Raw genomic sequence first — 26,316 nt, 5'->3', positions numbered from 1 at the left:
AACCACGACTGAAAAAAAAAACCCACCATTAGAAACCAAAATCACACCGACAATGAAAATCTCCACCGGAAAACCAGAATGAAAACCACCACAGAAACCAAAACCAGCACCAGCCTACACTTCCTCGTTGAAAAGTGAGCTCTTGAAACCAAAGTTCAGTTTTGAATTTAACATATAGGGTGGTTTGATATAAGGTTTTGATGACGAAGGGAAAAGTGAGGAAGAAAAAAAGAAAAAAATGGCGAACCCAATTTGATTTTTTGTGTTAACAAAATTAATATTTTAATTATTTAATATTTATCGATAAAAAAAAAATCCCTCATCTCATTCTGTTTGACTTTACATTTTAATCTTAATAATTACTAAAAAAAAACATATTTGTAATTTCTCTAGTCAATCTCATGATTTTACTTTGCATAAATTAAAACATTCAAATATCTTATAGATTTACATGTGAGGATTCTCTCATTTAAAGACTAAAGAAAATAAAAACAGAAGCATGCATTTTATAACATAAAACAGTGAAGTCTCACTTTAATTGATATCTGCAAGTTATTAAAATAGCATCAAATCTTTACATGTACTTTTAATTATCAAGAATAAGATATGCAATAGACATGGCATGCCTCATCTTTGACCCAAAGAGACTCATTATGCATTTGATCAACGAAGAAAAAGTAGTCTTGAAATAATTTTATATTAGACACAACGATTCCAGATTTCCACAAGATTTGTAATATGTTGCTTACCACATAGGACCGAAAGGAGACCCTAACGTAATAAACACTATAGATAGGATGAGAAGATCTCCACTTATAAAGTATACTATATATATTTCTCTTGATAGGAGGAGGGGAGGGATTGTTTGGGGCTGAAAAAGAGTGCTAGAAAAGTATTAATTTTTCAAAAGAATATTCATGGTAGCTAGTACTATTCTTGTCTAATTACGTTTAGGGGCAAAAAAACATTAAGGCGGTCTAAATTCTTTCTTCATGACTTTAGAAAAAAACATATTTAGTAATTATTTAGAATAATTTTTATTATTAGCTAGCATAATGTAGTGATAACTAAGGTGGGTGTGGGTGTGGGTGTGTTTTTTTCTTCTAATAAATTCTCATGTTGCATTTCTTTTATTGAATAAAAAAAATTATACGCAGAGTTATGTCATCTTAATTTTGATGGAAAAAAATGGATTTCGGAAAAATTAAATAGATCTTATTAAATTTGAGTTTTCCCTAACATGTTATGTAAGGAATACAATTTATATATCCAAATAAAAAATTGAATATACATGTTTATATTAAATATGATTTAGTTTTTAAGATTTTTTAACTTTCTTAAATCTTAATAATCTTAATGTTTATTTTAATTTACATAATATTTAATCCTGATATGTTTTATATATAATTTGTTGGAAATTATAAAAAAAATAGTTGATGTAATTAGTGCAGCTTAATTTCTCGCCCCATTAGGCAAAAATAGGAGGTGAGACTGTGGGAGAATTATTGCCCCCATTTCTCAACGGGTGACAGGGCTAAGTATGCATTTTCCATCCCTAGCTAGTAGAAATGCATGTCTAGTCACAAGTGCAGCTCTTGATCAATTTTATATTATAGTTGTTAATTATGTAAGTAACATTACTACTTGCCTTTTTAATGTCAATTAATCATCTAGCTAGAAATCTAATAAATATTAATATTTTGACATTTGCAATATCTCTCTTTTAATCCCCCCCCTCCCCACCCCACCAAAATAATGATTAGCCTTTCTACTGGTAATTGTATTATAACAAGCATTGCCATGCTCTCAAGCTTGCTTTCCATTGTGCGTCCATAGTAGGGCTTTTGCAGTTTCATCAGTATGCATATTGACTATGTTTCAACCTATCTTTGTAATTTTATAGATTTGCTGTGTTTTCATTTGTCTTATCAGACCTCAATTTTCGTCATGTTTTTTGTTACAAATTGGCTCAATTCTATCTTGTCTTGTATCAAAATCGACTCCATTTTAACTCATCCAAATATGTAGTTTGGTGTCATGTTTGATTCTATATGTAATTTGTCTCCGCCTCTTATTCACAAATATAGTTCGGCCTCATCTTTAAGTCAGATATGATGTTGACTTCATGCTTTCCATTGTGTTTTAATTTTAGTTTATTTCTCTTGATATGTTTAATTTTAACAAGCTAAACAAGAGTGATAGAATATCAAAAGTGTATACATTATAATACTATTAATTATTATTATATCTTATAATATATAGTTTTAAAGTATCTTAAATGATTTCATGGGAATTATATTTTCTGATTATTTGTTTATTAATTTAATTAAGATTTAATATAATATCAGAATTGGTGTTCATTGTATCACATTCATTTCATTATTACATGTGCATAAAAGAGTATTATTAAAAATATTTTTTTCCTCATTCCCTACTTATATTAATTTCCTAAGAATGGGAACATAGAAATGTATTATTTTTATGTTTATTATGAGTTTTGTAAAATTATTTCTGGGTGTTATTTATTTCTGGGAAAGTAGTAGCATCGTATGTACTCTAGTGCATTTTTATTCTCATGATAAGGACTAAGGAGTGGGAAAACTATATTTTTATGGAAATATGAGAAGTTATTTTCTAACTTATTTCTTTTATTTAAATCATTTTAAAAATTTCCATAAATAAATCATTTTAAAATTTAAAAAATATTATTTTTTTGGGAAATAAAAAATATTCTTAAGAATATTAAAAATTAACCAAACGTATTTTAGATATGTCTAGGAATAATGTTTTTGTTATAATATTTTTGGAAATATAATTCTTAAGAGTGCAACATCATACATTATTGAAACAAACGTCCTCTGTGATCTCAACATATGAAATAATTTATGTCCTCTAACATATAACAATTTAAATATTTATGAGACGCATTCATGAAATGATATCAAAGTCATTTATTATTAAATTTAGAGGAGTTCACTCCACACTTTTCAAAAGTTCAATTAACTTTTACATGATTCCACACTTCAGGCTCAATGAAGTTTTGCATTGAGACTTTTGAAACAGTTGATTAATGTTATAAACATGATTCACGTGATATCTGGTTGAAGTGCTAATTACACAAAAACAAACACAGCAAGTTTAAGCGTACGCAAATTTTTTTAATATGGTAAAAACCCTTATAGTGATGATACATGCATATATATATATATATATATATATATATATATATATATAGAAATCTGCAGACTAAAATTAGAGTATGAAAAAAATCGAAGTTAAAAATTAATAAAGACATTAAAATAGACACAGACAGATGAATGGAAATATATATAACCAAGGAGCTTACATTCCTCTAAGTTAACGAGGGTGCCATTAAATATTGTTTCCTGGTTCTTCCTTGAATATATATATTCAACCAAAGAGCCAAATCCCACAAGAGAGCAGCAACACGTAAGGTATAATGAAAATGAAGCTATGAAAAGTATGAAGAAACCATGAAACTCAGGATGGATAGCGCTAGAGAAGATGATCGGAACCAAAGCACCCATGATAGAGCAAATTAGTAGAAAGACCTTCCATGGCGCTATCCCTCCTGAGCTTTACAAATTCTTCCACACTGAAAAAGTAGGAATTGAAGCAACAAGCAAGCTAGAATAGTTTGCTGGAGATATAATAATTAATTTATATAGCTATCATTGTGCTAAATTAAATGCTTCTGATTCATAGTGGGGAGGGACGTAGCAGAGGTATTTATAGATGTAGAGAAAAGCGAAGGGGACGTGGGAAGCTCACCGCCCCGTACGTCCTCACATTTTATGGGCTCGCGAGGCAAAATAATAGACAAGCTAGGGTTCTCTTACATAAGCTGTTCACCTTTCGGTGATGTGCACTTTTGCTTCAATTTCTAAACTAAAAATCATTCAAAATTAAATATAAAATAAAGGTATTGTTTGGTTTTATTTAAATATAATCAATCAAATCAATGTTTTTTTAATTTGATTTGGTTCAGTTTGTTTGCTTTTTAATCTATTATTATAATTTAACATCTATCAATTAAATTTTTATTTTTACAGAACGACCTGGCGTCATCGTTGTCGTTAGAAATCATATCGTCTCCTATTCTATTTTCTTCCTCTTTCTTCCACTTTCCTTTCTCTCGATTTGTTTATTTGATGTTCATTTGTGTTTGCTGTTATGTGGCGGTGTTGTGTGGTTTATGACGATGGATTGGTGGTAGGTGGAGGAGAAAAGAAAGAGGAAGGTGGAGGAGGATGATAATGACTTGTTTGAGTTGCACGACTCAATGGCTCACTCGGGAGAGGGATAATAGTGAGGTACAGAGCTCGACGAGTTTGATGTCGAGAGGAACATGCGACAGAGGAAGTAGGTTTTACGCGACGATGCAGCGACATAGTCTCCATTGGAGAACAATGAGATGACGGTGGTGAAATCATAATCGTTGATTGCGACGGTGTGGTGATAATCCCCTTCTCCTAGCTATGAATTCACACAATGGGGGTGGTAACACCTTTAACATATTTTAAACCTTCACAAATTGTGTTTTGATTTTGGCATATTTTTTTTTTTTAATTTGTGGGAGGTATTTTAATCCCAAAAAACATATATTTTAATATATAAATTAAAAAATGTTACTTTAGATCCAAGAATATTTTACATAAATGAAATTTAACTTTAATATATTCATGAAAACGAAAAATAAAATTTAGCCAAATATTTATTTAATATTTATTATAAATTTTAAGTTTAATTATTCATTTCATCTTTATAGTTTTATTATTTATATCTTTTAGTTCTTATAGTTTTAAAATATTTTTTTAATCTATGTAGTTTACATTTTAATTCTTTTTTAGTCTCAATAGTTTGAAAATAATTTTTTTATTCCTTATTGCATTTTATAGTAATATGAATAATATTATCAATTATAATTAATTACAAAAATATTAGTGATTAATTCGTAATTAATTTAACACAAGATAATTTATAATAAAAAAGAGTTGATAATATATAATTAATTTATATCTAATTATTTTTATATTTTTTTAATAAGAATTAAAAGATAATTAAAATAGAAATAAAAAATATCACTTCAAATTATAGAAAATAAAAAAGAATTACAATATAAAGTATAAACACTAAAAAAGATCACTTTTAAAAATAAAAACTAAAAAAAATTAAAATATAAATTATAAAAACTAAAAAAATCACTTTTGCTAAATAGTAAAACTATAAGAAATTTAACCTAAATTTTACTTATACAATGTAAAATAAAATAATTATTTACTCTAAAAATTATAAATTTTTATTCCATCCCTCTCTTTTCAGCTCCAACAGCACTCACAGCGCTAACCCCTTCTCTCTCTCACTGTCCGGTTCTCCGATCGCCGTCTTTGCCTTGCCCATTCCTGGTAAATTTTTGGTGTTTCTCATTCTCCGCTAAATCCTAAAATTCCTCTCTTTATGCATTTTGTCTGAAATGCCATGAACTATTTTTTTTTTTTTTTAATTTCTGATTGTGTTACCATATTTATGTTGCTCTTCGTGTGGTTTCTGTTGGACTCTGAATCTCATCTCGTAATTTCGTGTTTCCCGATGGCAATTTTATTACTTTTAGGTTGAAAGGTTAAAACTTCCCCTTCTGATTTCCTTTCAGAACGCTGGCAAAAGTTAAAGTAGGTTTCGTAACATTCTGGAAAATCTGTGCGCTTTGAATTATAACTGTGATTCAGTACTTGAAATTATAGTTTTCACTTTTTGTGGGTCTCTGGAAGAGTTGAGTAATCGATTTATTGAACATGGATGATGATTTATTAACGAGGAAAGTCTCAAATTTGTCCTAGCCAAGAATGGAAAAATCCTATCACGTTCATGAGATTCTACGAGTTTGGGCCATCTTGGTCTTTCTTAGGGACTTATATGTTTAGTGCCTAAGGGTTAATATATGGTTAGACATTTATGATTTCTTCTAAACTAGAATGGACCTTTTCTATTTTCAAGGACAAAGATTTCTGCCCCTAAATTTTTAGGGCAATTTTGGAGAATAGGATCTATTTGTTTAAATTTTAAAAGTTTGGTAGAATTGATCTTACGACTTAGGATCCGATTACAAAGTATGAGACTTGGGTTCCACATTGGAAGTATAGGATTCTAGTGCGGGGTTTATATTTACAATGCATTGGACTCACCAATTACAACCGCTAGCTTTGTGGTGTGGTTTTCCAAGGTTCTTATTGATTGTATTGGATCTTCTCATGTTCCTACAAGGGCTAGTGCGCTGTGTGCAGCCATCCCATGTTGGTGTGGGGCTGTGGAGCATGATGTAGTATTAGGAACCAATTACAAGGTATTAGACTTGAGTCCCACATTAGAAGTATAGAATTCTAGTGTAGGGTTGTAGGGTTTTAAGGCCATGCACTCTGCAACTACAAGACTAGCTTGTGTTTGGTTCTCTCTACTCTCTAGGTTTTTATCAATTGATTTTATCAATTGATTTTTATAAAATTAATTTTGACTCATTGAACGTGACTGAGATCTGTGTCCAATTTAATCTCAGCCACAAATTTTAAATTAGAAAGTGTGCCATGGTGGGAGTAATTAATTTGTGTGGTTTTCCAAATGGGCAAACACTTCTATCAATGTAGGAAGCACTTGTATGTTCTTTTGCTTTGAATCCCCTGATCCAATTATACTGCTTCATCCTTAATGCTATATGTCTAGTACCTGCTTCTAAATTTGTTTATGCAGTGAATTCTGATAGTTGGTTCAGCACCAATTGAACTTGCAGTTAAGTTTGTTCTGTGATATAGTGAAGGAAGATTTGTGTTCACTGTCCCTTTATTTGCTGTCTGGGCTGTAAAAGCTTTCAAGTGATTTATGCAATAACTAATAACTATACCTTTTTGGATTGCTGACATTTTCAGAGTTTCTAGGTTAGTACTCATGCATTACTTGCACATGTCCTGGGAGGTTTCCTGTCTCATTTTTCTTGACATGTATTTGTTTAATTCATGTGATTTTCAAAATGTAATGTGCTTACTTTTAAATTTTAATGGAAGAGATAAATCCAGAACCCTTGTTTGTGACTTCTGGATGTCACAACTGTTTGTTTGGAGCTATTGATGTTACGGATTGTCTGAGATGTATGACACAGAGCCAGAGTTGTGTTATTCTGTGAATATATTGTAATGTTACCTCAACAGTTCCTTGTTCTATATTTGAACTTAACTGTAGTCTTGATGTTGTTGTCATATACCTCAGTCTTGCCTTTAGATTTCCTAATTTTCTATGGAAGCATGATGTTCTTTGACCACAAATCATGGACTTATCTCTTGTGCTTTCTTGCTGTTGCGAATATATTTAGTTTGGAATAAGAACACTATAGGCAGGAATATAGGTCAGTCCATGATTACTTCAGTCTCCAGCCAAGTTTCCCACTTTGTTTTACTCTAGTTTATTATATTTTCTATTGAGCTTGCAATCTATGTAGAGATAAGTGTTCACAGAATTAATTCATGGGAGGATTTAAAGTAAGTAAACACCTGACAAAACGAAATCCATGAAAGTTATTACTCAATGTGGTCATTTAATTCATTCAAGACAAGTTATGAATATAAAAACTGCTTAATTTGGTTATTTTTTTCTTCTATAGGAGTGCCTTTTCTCATTTATTTTCTTTTTCCTAAGCTATACTTTATTCATTCCTCTCCTTTCCTTCTGTTTGCGTTGGACTAAAAACTCAGATCAATATGTCTCGAAGATATGATAGCCGTACTACAATCTTCTCCCCTGAAGGACGTCTTTACCAAGTGGAATATGCTATGGAGGCCATTGGGAATGCTGGTACTGCAATAGGGATCTTGTCAAAAGATGGGGTAGTTCTGGTTGGTGAGAAGAAAGTCACATCCAAGCTGCTGCAAACCTCAACTTCCACCGAGAAAATGTACAAGATTGATGATCATGTTGCATGTGCCGTGGCTGGAATTATGTCTGATGCTAACATCCTAATCAATACTGCTAGAGTTCAGGCACAGCGCTACACGTATGCTTACCAAGAGCCAATGCCGGTTGAGCAGTTGGTTCAATCTCTTTGTGACACTAAGCAAGGTTACACACAATTTGGTGGTCTTCGTCCATTTGGAGTCTCGTTCCTCTTTGCTGGCTGGGACAAGAATTTTGGCTTTCAACTTTACACTAGTGACCCCAGTGGAAATTATGGCGGTTGGAAAGCTGCAGCTATTGGTGCCAACAACCAGGCAGCACAGTCAATTCTGAAACAGGACTACAAGGATGATATCACAAGGGAAGAAGCAGTTCAACTTGCACTGAAGGTGCTAAGTAAAACTATGGACAGCACAAGTCTTACCTCTGAAAAGCTTGAACTTGCAGAGGTATTTCTCTCACCCTCTGGAAAAGTCAAGTATCAAGTTTGCTCCCCAGAAAACCTGACTAAGCTGTTGGTGAAGTTTGGGGTGACTCAACCGGCAACAGACACTGCTTAGCTTCTAGTTTCATGTAATATGCCGTTTAATTATGCCTATACAATGCATTTGAACGTTCTTCCTTTCATAATAGACGTCAGAAAGTGTCCCATGTCCCAAATTTATTTCTAAGTTCAAACTTTAATCATTGTGTATCTTGGTGTAATGCTAATTGCTTTTTAGTTCGTATTTGTTTTAATTTTCAGGACTTAGATCTATGATATTTGCATCCGTTCATTGCTCTATGGGCACTGCAGTGCGCACTCAGCACCCATCAATTTTGCAAATTACAAATTAATTTAAAATTAATGGCCTAAGTAAGAATTGAATCTGTAACTCTTAGGTTATTAGCACAATATTCTAATCAATTGAATTAATAGGTCTATTATATTATAAAATAAATAATGTTTTTATACACAACACTAAATTTTTTAATGTATATTTAATGTGCATGTAAATTTAAATAATAAATTTTGTGATAATTAATTTTGATATAATTTATATGAATTATTTAATCTGTATATTTTTTATAAATAAAAAATATTTATTATTAAAAAATTTAATATATTAATAAATTAAAAAAAACATTTTTGAAAAAAACAAGAAAAAATACTTATGGATCATGTAATCTGTATTCGTATGACTTGTAAGGATTACGTAATTCATAAGTATTTTTTTTTTTAAATTTTTTTTCAAAAATATACTTTTTTAATTTATTAATATATTAAAATTTTTAATATAAATATTTTTTATTTATAAAAAATATACGGATTAAATAATTCGTATGAATTATATCAAAATTAATTGTCACAAAATTTATTATTTAAATTTACACGCACATTAGATATACATTAAAAATTTTAGTGTTATATATAACAACATTATTTATTTTATAACATAATTAATCTATTAACTCAGTTGATTAGAATGTTATGTTAATAACCTGAAAATCACATGTTCTTGGACCATTAATTTTAAATTAATTCATAATACATATTTTTGAAAAAAAAAAATTTCGGATTGGCTTCCCTAACCCAGTATCCAAGCTACAACAGTATCCAAGGTACAACTTTACCGCTATGCAAGGGCTTACCCTCAAATACTTGAATATAATTTTACTTTCACTAAATTTTTGACACATACATTATCCTGTAATTTCTAATAAAATACTATGTTGCAAGCTTGTCATGTCAAACATTTATTATTGATTGAAAATATATGCATAAAGGAGTTCATTCCACACATCAGGCACTACAGGGAGGCACCAATGTATGCAATCTGCATAACTATTTGGGTTTGCTATCTGTCCTTGGGTTAGAGGATACCACTGCTTACTGTAGATAGATGGGTGTCCTTCTTTTCTGTATTCTGAGAGCTGTGTGATGTTGAGCATTTGAACATTCAAACCTCTGGGTTTCAAATCATCAAGCACATCCTCCACCACACACATCATTTTAGGATCAGATCCCCCCAATACCCCTCTTTTGCAATCATATCTGTTTCACTGTAACAATTGTTACCCTCAGCTGCGCCCCATTCCTCAGCACTGCAATTTTTATTTTTCAAATTAGAAATCGAGTATATTCATTGATTCTAGTATAATGGAGATATAAGGTTGGTTTAGTGGTAAAAGAAGAAAGGAAAGGGGGTCATGGGTTCGAATTTCCCCTCTAACAAATACTAACTATTAACATTTTCCGATAAAAAAAATTGATTCTAGTATAATTGCAGAACTATTGCTTTATAGTTATGCACTGATATGGAACTTTGTTTTAAGGTTTTACGGGCAATGGGATATTCACAAATCACAATAGTATGAAGCATATATTTCAATATTCCTGAAAATTCTCATTTGAATTTGATTTTACATTCTTGTGATTGTTATAAATGATTTATTAGCATATTCAATTATCACTTTCTTGTTATATGTGCTTTGTATATTGCATTTAACTACACATAACTGAAGTATTGTTGTGCTTGCGGATGACTGGTCAGTCATTATTGAAACTGGGTTATGAGTTTTGTCAACTATGAGGACGATTACTGCATAAACCAACGTAATAAAGAGGCTGGAGATTACAACTGAAAAGTAATACGTGTATCATATAGCGGTTTGAAATACTTGGTTTTCGCATGTGTAAATGTTTTTGCATACAAAACTGTATATACAGAAAAAAGTTGTTCTGTCCTATTTCAATATAATTGTCTTTAGTGGATGCTACATGTGGTCTTTTAAAAAAAAACTGCATGTGAAGAAATGTATTCGAGATTGTTTGAGTATTAGTAGCTGAAAAAAAAAATTCTGCCTAAAAATATTCTCACCTAATTAGTAATTAGTTAGTGTGTAACAAACCAAGTAGTTAGTGTGTATGTTCTTGCATACAAAATTAATTTATATGCTACGTACAGAAACGTGAAATTTGACATTGAAAAATAATTTATGTATAACTGGTCAATGTGGGTTTCCTCAAAAGATTATTCAGGATACCTTCTAAAGTTTAGGATAAATAGGCCGACCTCCATGTGCATATAATTGTTCTCTGTCTCCACTCTCTCTAATGGGAGGATTGTTTATGAAAAAAAATCTTCCCCAACACAATTATTTTTCAAACATATATTAATTATTGAATCACGTGTAATTCTTATTTAATGATTAAAAAAGTGAAAATAAATGTCAAACATGGCTTAATGATAAAGTATATAAAAAAACTTGAAAAGCATGCTAGTAATATTTTTTATGATAAACCAGCGAAAGTGTGCTTCTCAATATTTTTAATAAAATAAAAATAAATTAGAAAATGGGAGAATTAATGTCATTTTGAATGAAATTAACTAGACTTAGTTCTCTTGATCAAAGACTCACGGAGATGGTTGGAAATGAAGATTTTAATAAGATGGTTAGTTAATATCTCTAAAAATCAATCATTTATAAAATTAGTGAATATTTCACATCAATTTTATGATGATTTAAAAAAATATAAAATGAAGAGAATATAAGAAACTAGTGGATAATTATAATGAGTAATTTTGTAAATAATACGAAAATAAAACAATCTTCACAAAATACAGAAACCAAAGGAATGTATAATTCCTTTGTATATTGTCATAAATTAATATTGCATGATTGCGAGACGACATCACTTTTTTTCACTTAACTCAGATGCATTGTGGAAGGCACTTGTCTTATAGATACGGTTACCATTTATATCAATGAGCAGATATGATAGAGCTTTTTGAGGACACCTTTCATGAATGGGTGACATGCTAACGAAAAACAAATGGGTTTTGTTACGATTGACATGTACTTCCAACCAGTCGAACCAGGTCCTTAGGGCCATTCCATAGACTCTTAACATTTCAACTCCTTTGTAGACACCATCTGGGTCCCCAAATGATCCCCACCTGTTTGTTCAATTAAATTTGTCACAATCAAAATCAATTTGTAAAGTGGAGTTGGATGCATGCATGATTGTGTGATGAACACAGTTCAATCATGTCATGTGGTGGTTTGAATTGAAATTGGAGCTGTTGACATGCAAGTTGATCAAAGCAAGTGATGGTTAGGTTAATTCAGTGCACTTACAGAACATCCATTACCGGCCTTCTCCACCAGAGATAAGTGTTGAAAACCAGAAAGTCTGCATCAGTCCAATACCTGGCATGCTTTCCAATGGCCTTCACTCTCACTGTTCGTTCTGGTACCTTATGGTTCACTGGATCATCTGAGTTCGATTCTACTAGTAATGGGGACCAATAATGCTCAATAGTTGCATTGTATTCCTTAATTAAACTCGTCAATTAACCATATTAGCTACATATATGAGTAGTTGCAAATGTGACAATAAGGTATTTTTTAATTCATGATAAAAATAAAAGGAGTGCTATATATTTTTTGGTACTTAAGATAACATCAGACAGCTCACAATGGGGTTTTTTACTCCCCTTAAATATTTTAGGAACATTTCATCTCTCTCTAAGAAGCCTTGCCATATACAGTATATGTTAGTTTGCCTTTGATGGGGTATTAATTAATATTGATTCCTATATATAGTTCCTACTGTTGTTGGGTGTTTGATGCCTTCTTTTGGCTTGACTTAACAATTAGCTAATTGTTTCTCTATTTTTTTTTCCTTTCTTGAAAAGGGTTTCTCTTGTTTCTCTACCTTTTAATTGGTATACTTCTATTTGCACTTAGTCTTGAATTGGCTACTTGAGCTCAATTTAAGTCTTTCTTTTCGGTTAAATCTTTTGCTTATATAAATGTTAAACCTTCTATAGCTTTGTTACTTTGAAGTTTGAAGTCATAGGATCAAATCTTGAAAACAGTTTCTTCACTTGTAGAAATAAGACTGTAGATATTTATTCTTTCAAAGAAGATAATTTATGAATACTTAAGGCTAATTGACACTCAGAAAGAGAGAAAAGAGATAAATATAAATATATTTAATGAGATATTTTAATATATAGGAGTATCATTCTTCCAAACCCTATTGTGTAGGAACCTATGTTTGTTACGCGAGGGTGAGGACTTACTATGGCCTTGAAAATTCTTAGTGAACCATTGGCAATGGAATGCATGGATTTGAGGGTTGAAGGTAGTATAGAGTCAACAAGGCAAATCATGGAAACCCATTGGCCTCTGATGAGTGAATCCCCCACGAACACTAGCCTCTTGTTCCTTAACCTTTTAAGCAATGCTGTGGCATTGAACCTTATTAATACAGAAAGAACCTGACATATATATCATACACGTAGGTATATGTACATAAACCATAACAATCATTACTAAATTATGAAACATGAACTCCAATACCGACACTGGACATGACACTGACATGACATATATATAAGACAAGGAGACATGACATATATATAATAAGCATAAAAAATTATATTAAGTAACAACATTATCATTCAAAAGAAAATTTCACAAGGTAAAAACTTTATCTCTTTAAAAAATAATCTAAAAATAAACTTGTTAATATATTTAATAAAATTTTTTACCTAAAAAAGTATTAAGATAAATAATCATAATTGGAAAGTAAAAAAAAGATTTCAAAGGTGCAAATCTTACAAAGTTACAATGCACCCAGCCAGAATCAAAACAATAAGTCAGAGGTTAGTAACCACAAACGCAACAAATAGCAAGTCAGAGTCGACAACCATAAATGCTACGAAGGTCATAAGCTGAATGAATGACGGTAGCAATAAACTCAAACTAATAACGAATAGACATGAACGAGGAAAATAGTGAAGACTTATGTGAATGAAAGAGTGACACGACTAACGTGAAGAGGAAGTATTGTTATTCTAATTTGATTTAATCTAAATTCTAATATGTTATTATAATTTAAAATATAATGTTTTATCTTTAAGATTTAAAAAAAGAAGAAGCATAAATGATGTGAAGAGGAAGTGTGAATAAAAAATTTAATCTATTATTATAATTTAAAATATAATCTTTTATCTTGTAAGATTTTAAAAAATATGATTTTGAAAAAAAATAAAATAAAAAAAGTCATATTGTGTCTGTTGGCTTCCCATGTCCGAATTGGGTTGAAGGTTAAAAAAAAACATTTAAACATAACAAATGTGTGTCCGACACATGTTTGGTGTGTCATAAACAGAGACACCGTTGTTTTAAGCGGTGTTGATGCTTCACAGTTACTAAAAAAATAAAAAATATCATGGGGTCAGTGCTTCACATTTACTAAAAAATAAAAAATGTCATGGGGTGAGAAGGAGAAGTTATGATATAATTCAGAACCACTGATCAATCTAGCATGACGTGTAATTGATTTTTTTTTTATAGATAGAAATACTCAAATATGTGTATATATACAATAATTGTATTAACTCTTTCTCATTAATTGAGATTAAGAGTGTTGCATAGAGATTGACTAAGATTATGAATACATGACGATCGATCAGAAACCATACAATAATTTTTCCATGGGGAATAGGAAGAGAGAAGAGAGACCTTGGAAGGTCACAGTACTGGTGAGGCTTCCTCCTCCAATTCTGGTAACTCAGGTCTTTCCTTCCAAACTTTTCACAAGCCAACTCATCTGACATGAACGTGCACTGCTGCTCTTTGTATAATGGATAAGATTCATTATCAAAAACCCACTTACCGGAGAACAAGTCACATTTTGATGATGAGGAATCACTAGGGGCATTTATTTTTTGTGACAATTGTCCTCTATCCTGTCTTAGACAAATGGTAGTGACAACAAGTAGGGTGCTAATTAAGATGGCTATAAAACAATAAAAGGTGTTTCTAATTCCCCAAGAACTCCCTGTTAGCACTATTTGGTATGTCTTTGTCATTTTCATATTTTGGATTCTTTGTTCCTCTTCTGCAGCTACCACCTTCTCTTCCTCCTTATTTAAGCTTTATTGCAATCGGTCAGTGAGAAAGAATTGTATTCTAAATTAGCCAGCTTGTCCTCCACTAAAAGTAGTAGGTTAGGCAGAGTATGAATGTATACATCATGGAATTTTTTGTTTTTGGGAAGTACATATTCCCAGTAATAATTGTATATATACCATCTAATTATTTGATGAGGAAATGGGAAAAAAATTGTATATAAAGAAGAATTAAATTAACCACTTCTGTAATTATTCAACATGGGTTTTTTATTTTCAAATATAAAAATTGAAATTTTTTTTATGGCGAATTATAAAAATTGAACTTAGTTAACCTAGTCTTCAAAGAAATTGTTCTATAGACACGTGCTGCTAGATTTGCTTCCGTATAAGGACTTTCTAATTACTTCACTTTTTTTTTAAAAAATATATCTCAAAGTCACTTCACTTTTTATTTATAATTGATAACAACGTTCAAACGAAAAAAGTGGACGTACTTCTCTTTCTTTTTTGCTATTCGCACCAAAAGTTGAGATATTGCACTTTAATTTCTTCCCCCGTTTCTTCAAGCTAAGAAGAATGAATTCTCATGTTCAAAATTTACATTACAATGTCATAAATACGTTTCTTTGCGTCTATTTCTTGATAAACATATACTAAATAAGTGGGAGCTTATTAAAATTAAATAAGAGAAAAATACAAAACTAATACATATAACCCATTATGTATCATAAGATATATATGATCCTCTCCCATACATATATTGCACTCATACAAGTTATATGGTGGAAATACAAACTAACTAAACTTTGTTTAATTAATTAACCATATGAATCACATCCGATCCATCTCTATATTATATATAGATTGAATTGGGTGGTGGAGTGCACTGTAGGAATTGTTACGCAAGGTTTTGAGTCATTTCCCTCTTTTAATCTGTCTTCGTGTCTAAACGCGCAACTCTTGTTCTGCGGTTTAGATTAATAATTCTTCTTTGACTTACAAAAAAGATAACAAACCAATCATTTAAAAAACAGTAACTAGTTCCTAAAATCAAGGATATACTAAGACATAATTTCATCGCTCCTCCTTAAGTTAATAGCTGCAAATTCCTAAATTCTTCCTTAGATTTTTATTTTTATTTTTAAAGTCAATGGGCAATAAGTAAGCTGACTTTGTTAACGTATCAACGATAACCCAAAAATTGAATCATTTTTGTTGTTTTTGGTAAACCCCACTACAAAATGCATACTATTACTAATAAAAAGCTAGCATGAGGAATTCATAACAAAAGTTTCTTCATGCATCACCAAAATACAGGTTTGTCTATCGTTGGTCTCCTATACAAAAGCTTCTACTTCTGAGATAGCAAAATAGTGAAGGGGCCGGGCATATAATAATCCAAATAAATAAATATATGAATTGACAATGAGAGGTCTTGTTCTGGATAGAAGGGCATGAGATAGTGATAGTGACAACACCACGATAAATAAATTCGCTGTTAACATGAACAAATTCTGATTCACCATTGTGCTCATCAAATTTAAAATCCAAAAGATAAGTAGGAAGCTGTTAAGAGGCCGTAGAAGCAATCAAATTTTTTAAATAGTTATAATTACCATGCAAGAAATAGTATAGAGAGGTGAGAATTTCATAACAATATTGTAGTAGAGGAAAAGAAAGCAATTAATATACTATAGTAATCATAAATCAACTAAGATTTAAGCATGGTATAATTAAATAGAGGACGGCAATGTATGCAATGCATGTGGAACCAATAGTCTAAGATCGTCCTAGGGTATTCAAATCAATTGATCATTGTGTTAGGGCTGGGAGTCAGTGTCCATTTGGTGTTAACATATCCCTTCAAGGGTATTCAAATTAATCACAATCATCAACATGGTGTATATACATATAAATTCACTAAATACTCTCAACTCACCTTAATTTGTAATTGATTAGTTTAGTGGTATATATGTCGAGTTAGCATTGTGGTTTTGTCAATCGTAATGACACATGGTAGCTACCCATGGTCCTTTGTGAAGTCTTAATACATGCTCCTAGATCTTTTTGTGACACCCTCTACCCCTCACATATATATTAATAAAGGAATAAAAATTTAAATATTAATTAAAAATATTTTTAAAACATTTTTAAATACAAGCTTTTCAAATGGATAAAAGGCTCACATTCACTTTCTTCTACATCATATTCAAATTTGTCCAAATAAATAATAAAGTCATCTCGACTCAAAGAAAATCATATAAGTCTCATACAATTAATATAGAACCTATATCCTAATGTCACATCCTATCAGAGCGTGGTGTTCCCGTGTCCTCTAGCATGAGGTTCTTCATAGTCATCCACCTATTCATCTGCTCCCCCGAACACAAGTTCAAGATCATCACAGGATCCAAACACAACAACACACAGGGAGTGAGTTATCACATTCCTAGCTAATAGAGAAACAAGACAATTAAATATACATATTATATAAATGAGATACCACTTGCTTAAACATAGCTCACATAACTTCACCACTTCATCATTCAAAATTCACTTTTCAATTATCAATCACATTACACAAGAATCCCACACTTCGATCAAGATATAATAACACATCAATTAGCAAGCATATGCAATAGTTATGCTAAGACTCAATCCTATATGCAATGTGGTACCATGTCAGTGAAAAACCACCCTGGGGCGCTTAGGAGTACATAACAAGACACACCACACAATGGGTTTGTCAGGTCACTCTCACTAAGTAAGATCATAGGGAGACCAGTCAGGGTCACGATGTTTTGCGAGAATGCTCCAACCATATGAGATCATCATAGGCTTAAAGGAGCACTCAAACCCGGTGACCCCCAAGGCCTACACTCCGAAGAGTCCGTCAGGGCCTCTCCCTCCTGATTCAGGTCCAACCCCTAAAATAATTTTTGCATGCAGACACTGCTCATGAATTATACAATACCCACGACCTTACACTCGTGTTTTAAACACGTTCAACACAATCGCACTATGATTTAACACTGGCTCCTAAATAGGAAACCTACATTTTCTCTTTAACACTGCGCATCAACGCTTTTCTCAAGATAACACTGGTCGGGTTATTGTACAATTCATAGCTTACAACACAAGTAATTTCACATCAAGTGTTAACTACACACTTATCCACAACTAGAACTCATTCACAATTTTACTTCTCATAGTGTGACAATCCACCATCACATGTTTACACGTATCTCACAAATTAACACATGTTCAACTTTACACTTATACTCAATCTCAATAACAATATTATAATCTCAAAGCAACATATTCTTCTACAATTTATCACATACTCACAATTTGAATCATCATTTCATATTCTCAATATAACAATTTATATAAAACACTATCACAACATTAGGACTAAAACCCCTTAACTAATATTACACAATTATATCAAAATCATAGGTCGAAATATACAAATATCAAGAACACAATTTATCAAGCAATTTTCATTAGGACATCAATATTTTATTTATAATCATAAAGGAAAAATTGCAATTTAATAAACATCTCAAAATAAAACCTCAATTTAATCATCTAAGGATCCCTACACATGTTCTCACTAATCCACAACTGTGAATAACTCATCCCTTACCTCTGAGCGGACTCACGTGTCTTCAGCCAGGGATAGCAACATCTTTAGCGGTTCCCTGAAATTCTTTCAGTTATTCCTCCGACTGCTCCGATAGAATTTCCAAACGTCAGAGAGACGGAGAAGAGATTGAAACCTCCACTTATACTGTCTTCATGCGATTCCTTTTTCTCCCTCCACGAATATTATCTCGCAAATCCCAACGGTGGAAGCGTGCGTAATTGAATTTCGAACAATATATCCAAATTTCACAATAATCCAACGGTTAACGAAACCGGGATCGTAGTTTTACCAAGACAGCTCTGGGTTTCTGCGGGAAAGAAAAAGGCTACAATGAGAAGGGTGTTTCTCTCAGTTCAGACATGATATCGAAATTCCCAACGGTGAGAATGCTCGGAATTTTGTTGCGAACATGATACTCAAATTTCACGACGATCCAACGGTGAACGGGTTCGAGATCGTCGTTTTTCTGAGACTGGTTTGGTGGGCTGCGAGAAAAAGAAAGGGTTTTGAGAGGAGAAGGGGAAAAACGAAAATGAGGCCAAAAGGAGACAGCTGACTTAACATAACTATTTATACCTAGTGTACTCAGCCTATTATTTGCTCTATATTTATTTATTTATTTTTTTTTTTTACTAAAAAGCTTTTTAAATTTATTTACGAAAAATTGGTATGTTACACTTTTCACTAGATCCCACTATCTCAATTCCCCTACCACACCAAAGCGTGCTCAAATCATATCATAATCACGTCACAATCATTCTTTTCTGTTTTATAATAGACTCATCAACGCGGGGAAATTCTCTCCTTGCATTTAGGTGCATGAATATTCACGTTTGCAACAATTTATACCATGCTCTCTAATATTTAATGTAGAACATCGTGAATACAAGGGAGAGAAATGCCTTCGTACATAAACACAGACCACCTTTTGGATTCCATAGATGGAAACTTTTGTTTATAAAAAATATTTTCCCACAATGCATCCAGGAAGAAGTGTATAATTAACTAGCTTGAGGAATTGAATGGCATTTTGTTAGAAACTGAGATTGGAAAGAACAAGGAGAGATCTTTCCTCCAAGGGTTTCCCATCACAAATTGTTTCTCCTTTCACAAGTCACATCTGAGCACTTGCTTGGTTCTCTCAAAATACAATGCCCAAATGCTTCCCTATTTATTTATCTAACTTAACCCCTTTCACTAGCTACCAGTTTAACTGTCTAGAATTTAGACTAACTACTTTGTCTTCCCTTTATTCTTCCAAGCAAGTACCCTTCATTCTGTTTTAATTTGTCTTTTACTTGGCAGACAGATACTGTTTTACATGACTACAGGTGAGTCACTAGGCTGATTTCTTTGGTTTGGAGAAAGATACTGCCCTTTTCATTCTTATTGTGCATCATTAGAGTCATGAGAATATAATTCTGAGAATGTTAAGAAGATAAAAACCTGGTATCATTACTATAAAGAATAGGGCAAAATTCCTCAATTTACATAATATACAGAATACACACATTGTATAACTTCAATTATTGTGAAGCAGCATGTTACATCTTATCGTATTGAGATGGTTGAGTTCTTTAGCTTATAAATTGCAAGTTATATATGCCTTTTAAATGTAATTATTATGATCAGTATGAACTTAAGATAATTATATTTTTTGATTTTTTTCAGCAGATAATCTATGTTGTTATCCACCCTTTGTTATTTTTAAAATATCCAGACACACAGAGATGAGAAAATTTGTCATCCGTCCCTAGTCATTGATATTTATACACTGAATTGAACCATGTTAGGTGTAAAAATGTTTTTAGATATTAATGGTGTCCCTTAAACATGTTAAAGGAAAAAGGAAAGTGCATGCTTTACAGTATAATTGATTGTCAAATCATTGATTAAATAGCCTGAAAAGATAGAATAAATGTGTCATTTTAACACAAAATACTATTTTGCAAGCTTTCAATGTTAAAACATATGTTATTGATGGAAAATATAGGCATAAAGAAGTTCATTCCAAACATCAGGCACACCAGGGAGACACCAATGTATGCAATCTGCATAGCTATTTGGGTTTGCTATCTGTTCTTGGGTTAGAGCATCCCACTGCTTCCTGTAGATAGAAGGGTGTCCTTCTTTTCTGTATTCTGAGAGCTGAGTGATGTTGAGCATTTGAACATTCAAGCCTCTGGCTTTCAAATCATCAATCACATTCTCCACCACATGCATCATCTTAGGATCAGATCCCTTCCCCCAATAGCCTTCTTCTGCTATCATATCTGTTTCGCTGTAACAATTGTTACCCTTAGCTGCTCTCCATTCCTCAGCCCTGCAATTTTGTTTTCCGATTACAAATAATATATTCTTTGATTCCAGTATAATTAGAGTTATTGCTTTATATATAGTTATGCACTGATATGTAATCTTGTATTTAGGGTCCGTTCGTTTGTGATGAAAGAGAGTTGAAAATTATTGAAATAATATGACCCATACTTTTATATTTTAATTTAAAATTTTAATCTCAATTCACTTTTATTCCACTTCATTCCATTCTATCAAACAAACTCTTAGTTGAATATTCACAATAGTATGAAGCATATATATCAATATTCTTGGACTTGGACAATTCTCTTGACGGACAGAGATTACAATTTGATTTTAAATTATTGTGATTATTATTAATGATTATTAATTAGCATTTGTAACAAACTTTGTTAATGTGTATATATAATGCTGTTGCTCACAAAACTATTACCGGCCAAATCAGTAATTGTTAATTAATTTTAACTTAATTTGCTGTGTTGCAAAACAGTAAAACAGCAATGATAACAGCATTTTTCCATTGATCGATGACTCAATTGTGTTCTTATATACCCAATATAGAACAATCATTAATAAATCTTCAAAAAGTTTCTACCAATAAAAGTAAAAACACCTAACATCAATGGTATTCACCCAAAAAGCAAGATAATTTTACTTTTCGTAGAATCAATTCAACATAGAAACTTGAAATTTGATTTTGAAAACTAATTTATATATATAACTGGTCAACAGTTGAACTGGGGGGGGGGTCCACAACTGATATTTAGGATGTCTTCTAATTGAAGTTCAGGAAAAATAGGCCCACCTCCATGTGCATATAAACGTCAATGTTGTTCTTCCTCTCCTCTCTCTCTAGTGGGATGAATTGTATATGAAAAAAAGTTCTCCCCAACACAATTTTTTTCTCTAACATATTTCAATTATTGATCATCACGTCTAATTCTTCAAGAATCAAAAGGGTTAAAGAATGTGAAATATGACTTATTGGTGATAAAAATAGTGTTTAACTATCTGATAATATAAAATAATTGTGTAATGTTAACAAAATACAAATCATTTTGTTATGATTTTTAAAATAATTATTATAAAAATTAATAAATTTAATATTTTTTTCAATCCTTAAATATAAGACTCTTTTATTAGTTTTATTTATTTTTTTATAAGATTTTTTTTGTTGTCTTTTGCATTAATTATTTTTTTTTACTCATATTCTTTATTAGTTTACAATAAATGTTATGTATTTAAAAGATAAATACATTATCTCTTATGTATTGTATAAGATCAACACACATTAATTAGGTGTGAAAGCAATTAAGGAAAAGAGAGAAATTATGAGTCAGAAGCTTAAGAATAATTTTTATAAAATAATATAATCTATTAATAAATTTAATGTTACTAATTATATTAATCAACTTTTTTAAAGAATGAAATTTAATTAAAAGAGTCTTATAAAAAACTTAAAAAGCATGCATGCAGATAATATTCTTTATGATAAGTTAATATCGCATGATTGTTAGATGGCATCACTTTTTTCACTAAACTCAGATGCACTTGTCTCGTAGATATTACCATATATATCAATGAGCAAACATGCTTGATAGAGTTGTTTTGCGGATACCTTTCATGAGTGGGTGACATGCTAACGAAAAACAAATGGGTCTTGTTCCGATTGACATGTACTTCCAACCAATCGGACCAGGTTCTCAGGGCCATTTCATAGACTCTCAACATTTCAACCCCTTTGTAGACTCCATCTGGGTCTCCAAATGATCCCCACCTGTTCAATTAAATTTGTCACAATCAAAATCAATTTGTAAAGTGGAGTTGGATGCATGCATGATTGTGTGATGAATAGTACAGTACAACTTAACACAATCATGTCATGTGGTGCTTGGAATTGAAATTGGAGCTAGTGACATGCAAGTTGATCAAAAGGAAGTGATAGTTAGGTTAATTAAGTGCACTTACAGAACATTCATTACAGGCCTTCTCCACCAGAGATAAGTGTTGAAAACCAGAAAGTCTGCATCAGTCCAGTACCTGGCATGCTTTTCAATAGCCTTCACTCTCACTGTTCGTTCTGGTACCCTATGGTTCACTGGGTCATCTGAGTTTGATTCTACTAGCAATGGAGACCAATAGTGCTCAATAGTTGCATTGTAGTCCTTAATTAAAAACATTTCCATTGACCATATTAGCTACTTAATTATATAAAAGTTTCAAATGTGATAATAAGGTAGTTTTTTTCTCTTAAATCTATGATAAAAAATAAAATAAAGTGGTATTTGTTGAGTGTTGAGATTACAACAGACAGTTCACAATGTGTTTTTTTTTGTCCTTAAATATTTTTGAGACATTTCATTTATCTTTCTCTAAGAAGCCTTGGCACAATGTTATAGTTGCTTTGTGACTTTGAAGGCTTAGTTAAAATCTTGAAAACAGTTTCTTGTAGAATACCGCTACATGCATCTATTTCTCTCAAGAAAAATAACTTATGAACAACAAAGGCTAATATCGACACACTTAGATAGAGAAAGAGAGAAAAATGTAAATAAAATAAGTGATATAATGCGATGGATAAAAAAAAAAAAGAAATAAATAGTAGATTATAATGAGATATTTGATAAAAGGATGATTATATACGAGTTTATACACACACACACACACACATATATATATATATATATATATATATATATATATATATATATATATATATATATATATATATATATATATATATCACTCATTCTCTCAAACCCTATTATGTAGATAGAGCCTTTCGTTGTGTACGTATTGGGTTTTCTCTCTCTTGTTAGTTATTGGTTTGATTAAAAACAAAATCTTAAAAAAGTTATATATGTGAGATTCAAGCGTTAGTTACTTCCATAAAAGTACATTTCTATAATCGATCTCTAGAATAGATTTTCCTTCTTATTTTTTCTATTTTTACCAGATATGTTGTCAAATAATTAAACCGAAAAGAAACAGGAAACAGTTTTGTTTACGTTTCTACTCCTATGCTTGATACGAGAGTGAGGAATTACTTTGGCCTTGAAAATGTTTAGAGAACCATTGGCAGTGGAATGCATGGATTTGAGGGTTTTGGGCAGTATAGAGTCAACTAGGCAAACCATGGAAGCCCATTGGCCTCTGTTGAGTGAATCCCCCACGAACACAAGCCTCCTGTTCCTTAGCCTTTCAAGCAACGCTGTGGCATTGAACCTTATTAACATAGAAAGAACCACATTCCATAAAAATCAAAAAAGCTTGATTAATCATATATATCATACATGTAGGTATGTATAAACTATAACAATCAATATTAAAATGTCAAGGGAATGAAAGATAAATTATTGTATGGTCTGGACTTTTGTGTTCAATATGATCATGGTCAATCTCTATATGACATATAGCCTAGTTAACTTTATATAAATAAAATAGAATTGAACCAATTAAATGATCCTCACGTAGAGATTGACCGGAACCAAAGTTAAAAAATAAAAGGTTTGGGACCCAAATTTCAGCTGTGTCAAGGATTTGTAACTTCAATGCAACCTCGATTGTTAACTGCTGCATTGACCGTATTTGTCTACAATTTCTCATAAAAATATGTGATAAATTAAAACTGCAACCACAACGACACTTCAAAACTTTGACCGAAAGCAATGAACACACACCTGGGAAGATTACAGTGGTGAGGCTGCCACCTCCAGTTCTGGTAACTCAGGTCCTTCCTTCCAAACTTCTCACAAGCCAATTGATCTGACATGAACGTGCACTCCTTCTCTTTGTATAATGGATAAGATTCGTTATCAAAAACCCACTTACCAGAGAACAAGTCACACTTTGATGATGATGACGAATTACTACTAGAGGCATTTATTTTTGGAGATACATGTCCTCCATCCTTTCTTAGATAAATGGTAGTGATAACTACAAGAGTGGTTAAGATGGCTACAAGAGAATGAAAGGTGTTTCTAACTCCCCAAGAACTCCCTGCTAGCACTATTTGGTATGTCTTTGCCATTTTTATTTTGGCTTCTTCCATCGTTCCTCTTCCCGCTGCACCATCTCTTCCTCCTTTTTGAAGCTTCATTGCAATCGGTTGGTGAGAAAGGTTTGTATTCTAGCTTAGCCAACTTGTCCACTAAAAGTATTAGGTAGAGTATGATGCACTTCCAAGTTTTTGTTGTTGATATATATTCCCAGACAAAATGGTACCATATAAGTATTTGATTAAGAAATGGCAAAGAACAAAAAAAAAAAACCATTTAAAGAAGATTAGTATCAGACTACTTTTGTTGTGATTTTTAAACATGGATTTTAGTTTTCAAATACATACAAAAATTGAACTTAGTTAACCTAATAATTAAATAAATTCTTCTATACACTTTATTTTTAAAATGGTAAAGTGACTTCACTTTATACGGATTTGCTCCCATTTTACGGATTTTCTAACTTCACTTTATTTTTATTTCTTAAAATCGTAAAGTGACTTCACTTTTTATTTATAATTGATAATCGATAACAACGTTCAAACGAAAAAAGTGGAGTTCAGTTGTTTTGCTAATTGGCCCCAAAAGTTGAAATGTTGCATTTATTGGTATATATTTGCAGCCTATTCAGTGAGATGTAAACAGTCTGATTTAATTAAGCTAGCCTAGCACTTTAATTTCTGGTATGGAAAAGATACTAGGACATTTCAAATGATATATAACGATTAGAAAGTTTAATCTTGAATAGAAATAATTTTTATCAAATTTTATTTATCTTTTAATTTAATTTTGGTTTAGTCAGGATTTTTTTTAATGAATAAGAAGATTAATAAAAAAATAAAATAAAAATGAGATGTTAATACGATGTTTAAGATAATTACGTGATTAAATATCATTGTTGTTTCAGTATTTATATTATATTATATTATATATTTTCAACTTTAGTTTGATATGACTATAAGCAGGCCCAGTTTAACGATACAAATACCTTTAGGTTGTGTTGTTGACGTTTTCACCACCGATAACTTTGCTTGAAGTAAGCTCGAAGCCTCTCTGTGCTTTCCGCATAATTCATTTAAAAAACCAACTAACAATTGTCATAAAATATTTCTCTATATTTTTTCTATAGATTGACATCGATAGTGGATAACAGATAAGATATGCTTCTGATTAAATTTATTTGGTTTTTTCTTTAAACACACCCAGGACAGAAAAGAAAAGAGAGAGAAAGAAGAAAACTTAGAAAAATGGTAATTGAAACATAAATAAAAATAGAATAAAGCTAAACACAATGGCTGAAGTAATTTTACGTACCTTCTAATAAAAAAGGGCAAAGAAAAAGAAAAGAGACTAATAATTGTAGCATAAATACAGAAAATAGAATAATCCTATATATATATATATATATATATATATATATATTCAAGTAAATTTACGTGCTAATTAAAAAATGGCCTAAGAGTTCAATCAATTTTACTTGATGAAC

At 31.4% G+C, this 26,316-nt stretch overlaps 2 protein-coding genes and 1 pseudogene across 2 annotated transcripts; 1 reads left to right on the top strand and 2 right to left on the bottom strand.

Moving 5' to 3' along the window:
- Window positions 1–5,323: 5,323 nt before the first annotated feature.
- On the top strand, window positions 5,324–8,700 carry LOC114397680 (proteasome subunit alpha type-4-like). Its single transcript, XM_028359851.1, has 2 exons — window positions 5,324–5,426; window positions 7,758–8,700. The coding sequence occupies exon 2, from the start codon at window positions 7,764–7,766 to the stop codon at window positions 8,514–8,516; it is 753 nt and encodes a 250-aa protein (XP_028215652.1). The 5' UTR covers window positions 5,324–5,426; window positions 7,758–7,763; the 3' UTR covers window positions 8,517–8,700.
- A 996-nt stretch (window positions 8,701–9,696) lies between these two features.
- On the bottom strand, window positions 9,697–14,570 carry LOC114397679 (annotated as a pseudogene).
- A 5,740-nt stretch (window positions 14,571–20,310) lies between these two features.
- Window positions 20,311–24,963, bottom strand: LOC114395679 (protein trichome birefringence-like 34). Its single transcript, XM_028357510.1, has 5 exons — window positions 24,513–24,963; window positions 23,880–24,057; window positions 22,801–22,997; window positions 22,451–22,609; window positions 20,311–20,839 (listed from the first exon to the last, which is right to left on the bottom strand). The coding sequence occupies exons 1-5, from the start codon at window positions 24,929–24,931 to the stop codon at window positions 20,491–20,493; spliced, it is 1,302 nt and encodes a 433-aa protein (XP_028213311.1). The 5' UTR covers window positions 24,932–24,963; the 3' UTR covers window positions 20,311–20,490.
- Between the last annotated feature and the right edge of the window lie 1,353 nt (window positions 24,964–26,316).

This window comes from Glycine soja, chromosome 18, assembly GCF_004193775.1.
Source record: "Glycine soja cultivar W05 chromosome 18, ASM419377v2, whole genome shotgun sequence".
In the NCBI taxonomy this organism is placed as follows: domain Eukaryota; kingdom Viridiplantae; phylum Streptophyta; class Magnoliopsida; order Fabales; family Fabaceae; genus Glycine; species Glycine soja.
The sequence above is the reverse complement of the archived record's forward strand: the minus strand, read 5'-3'. Positions and strand labels throughout refer to the sequence as shown.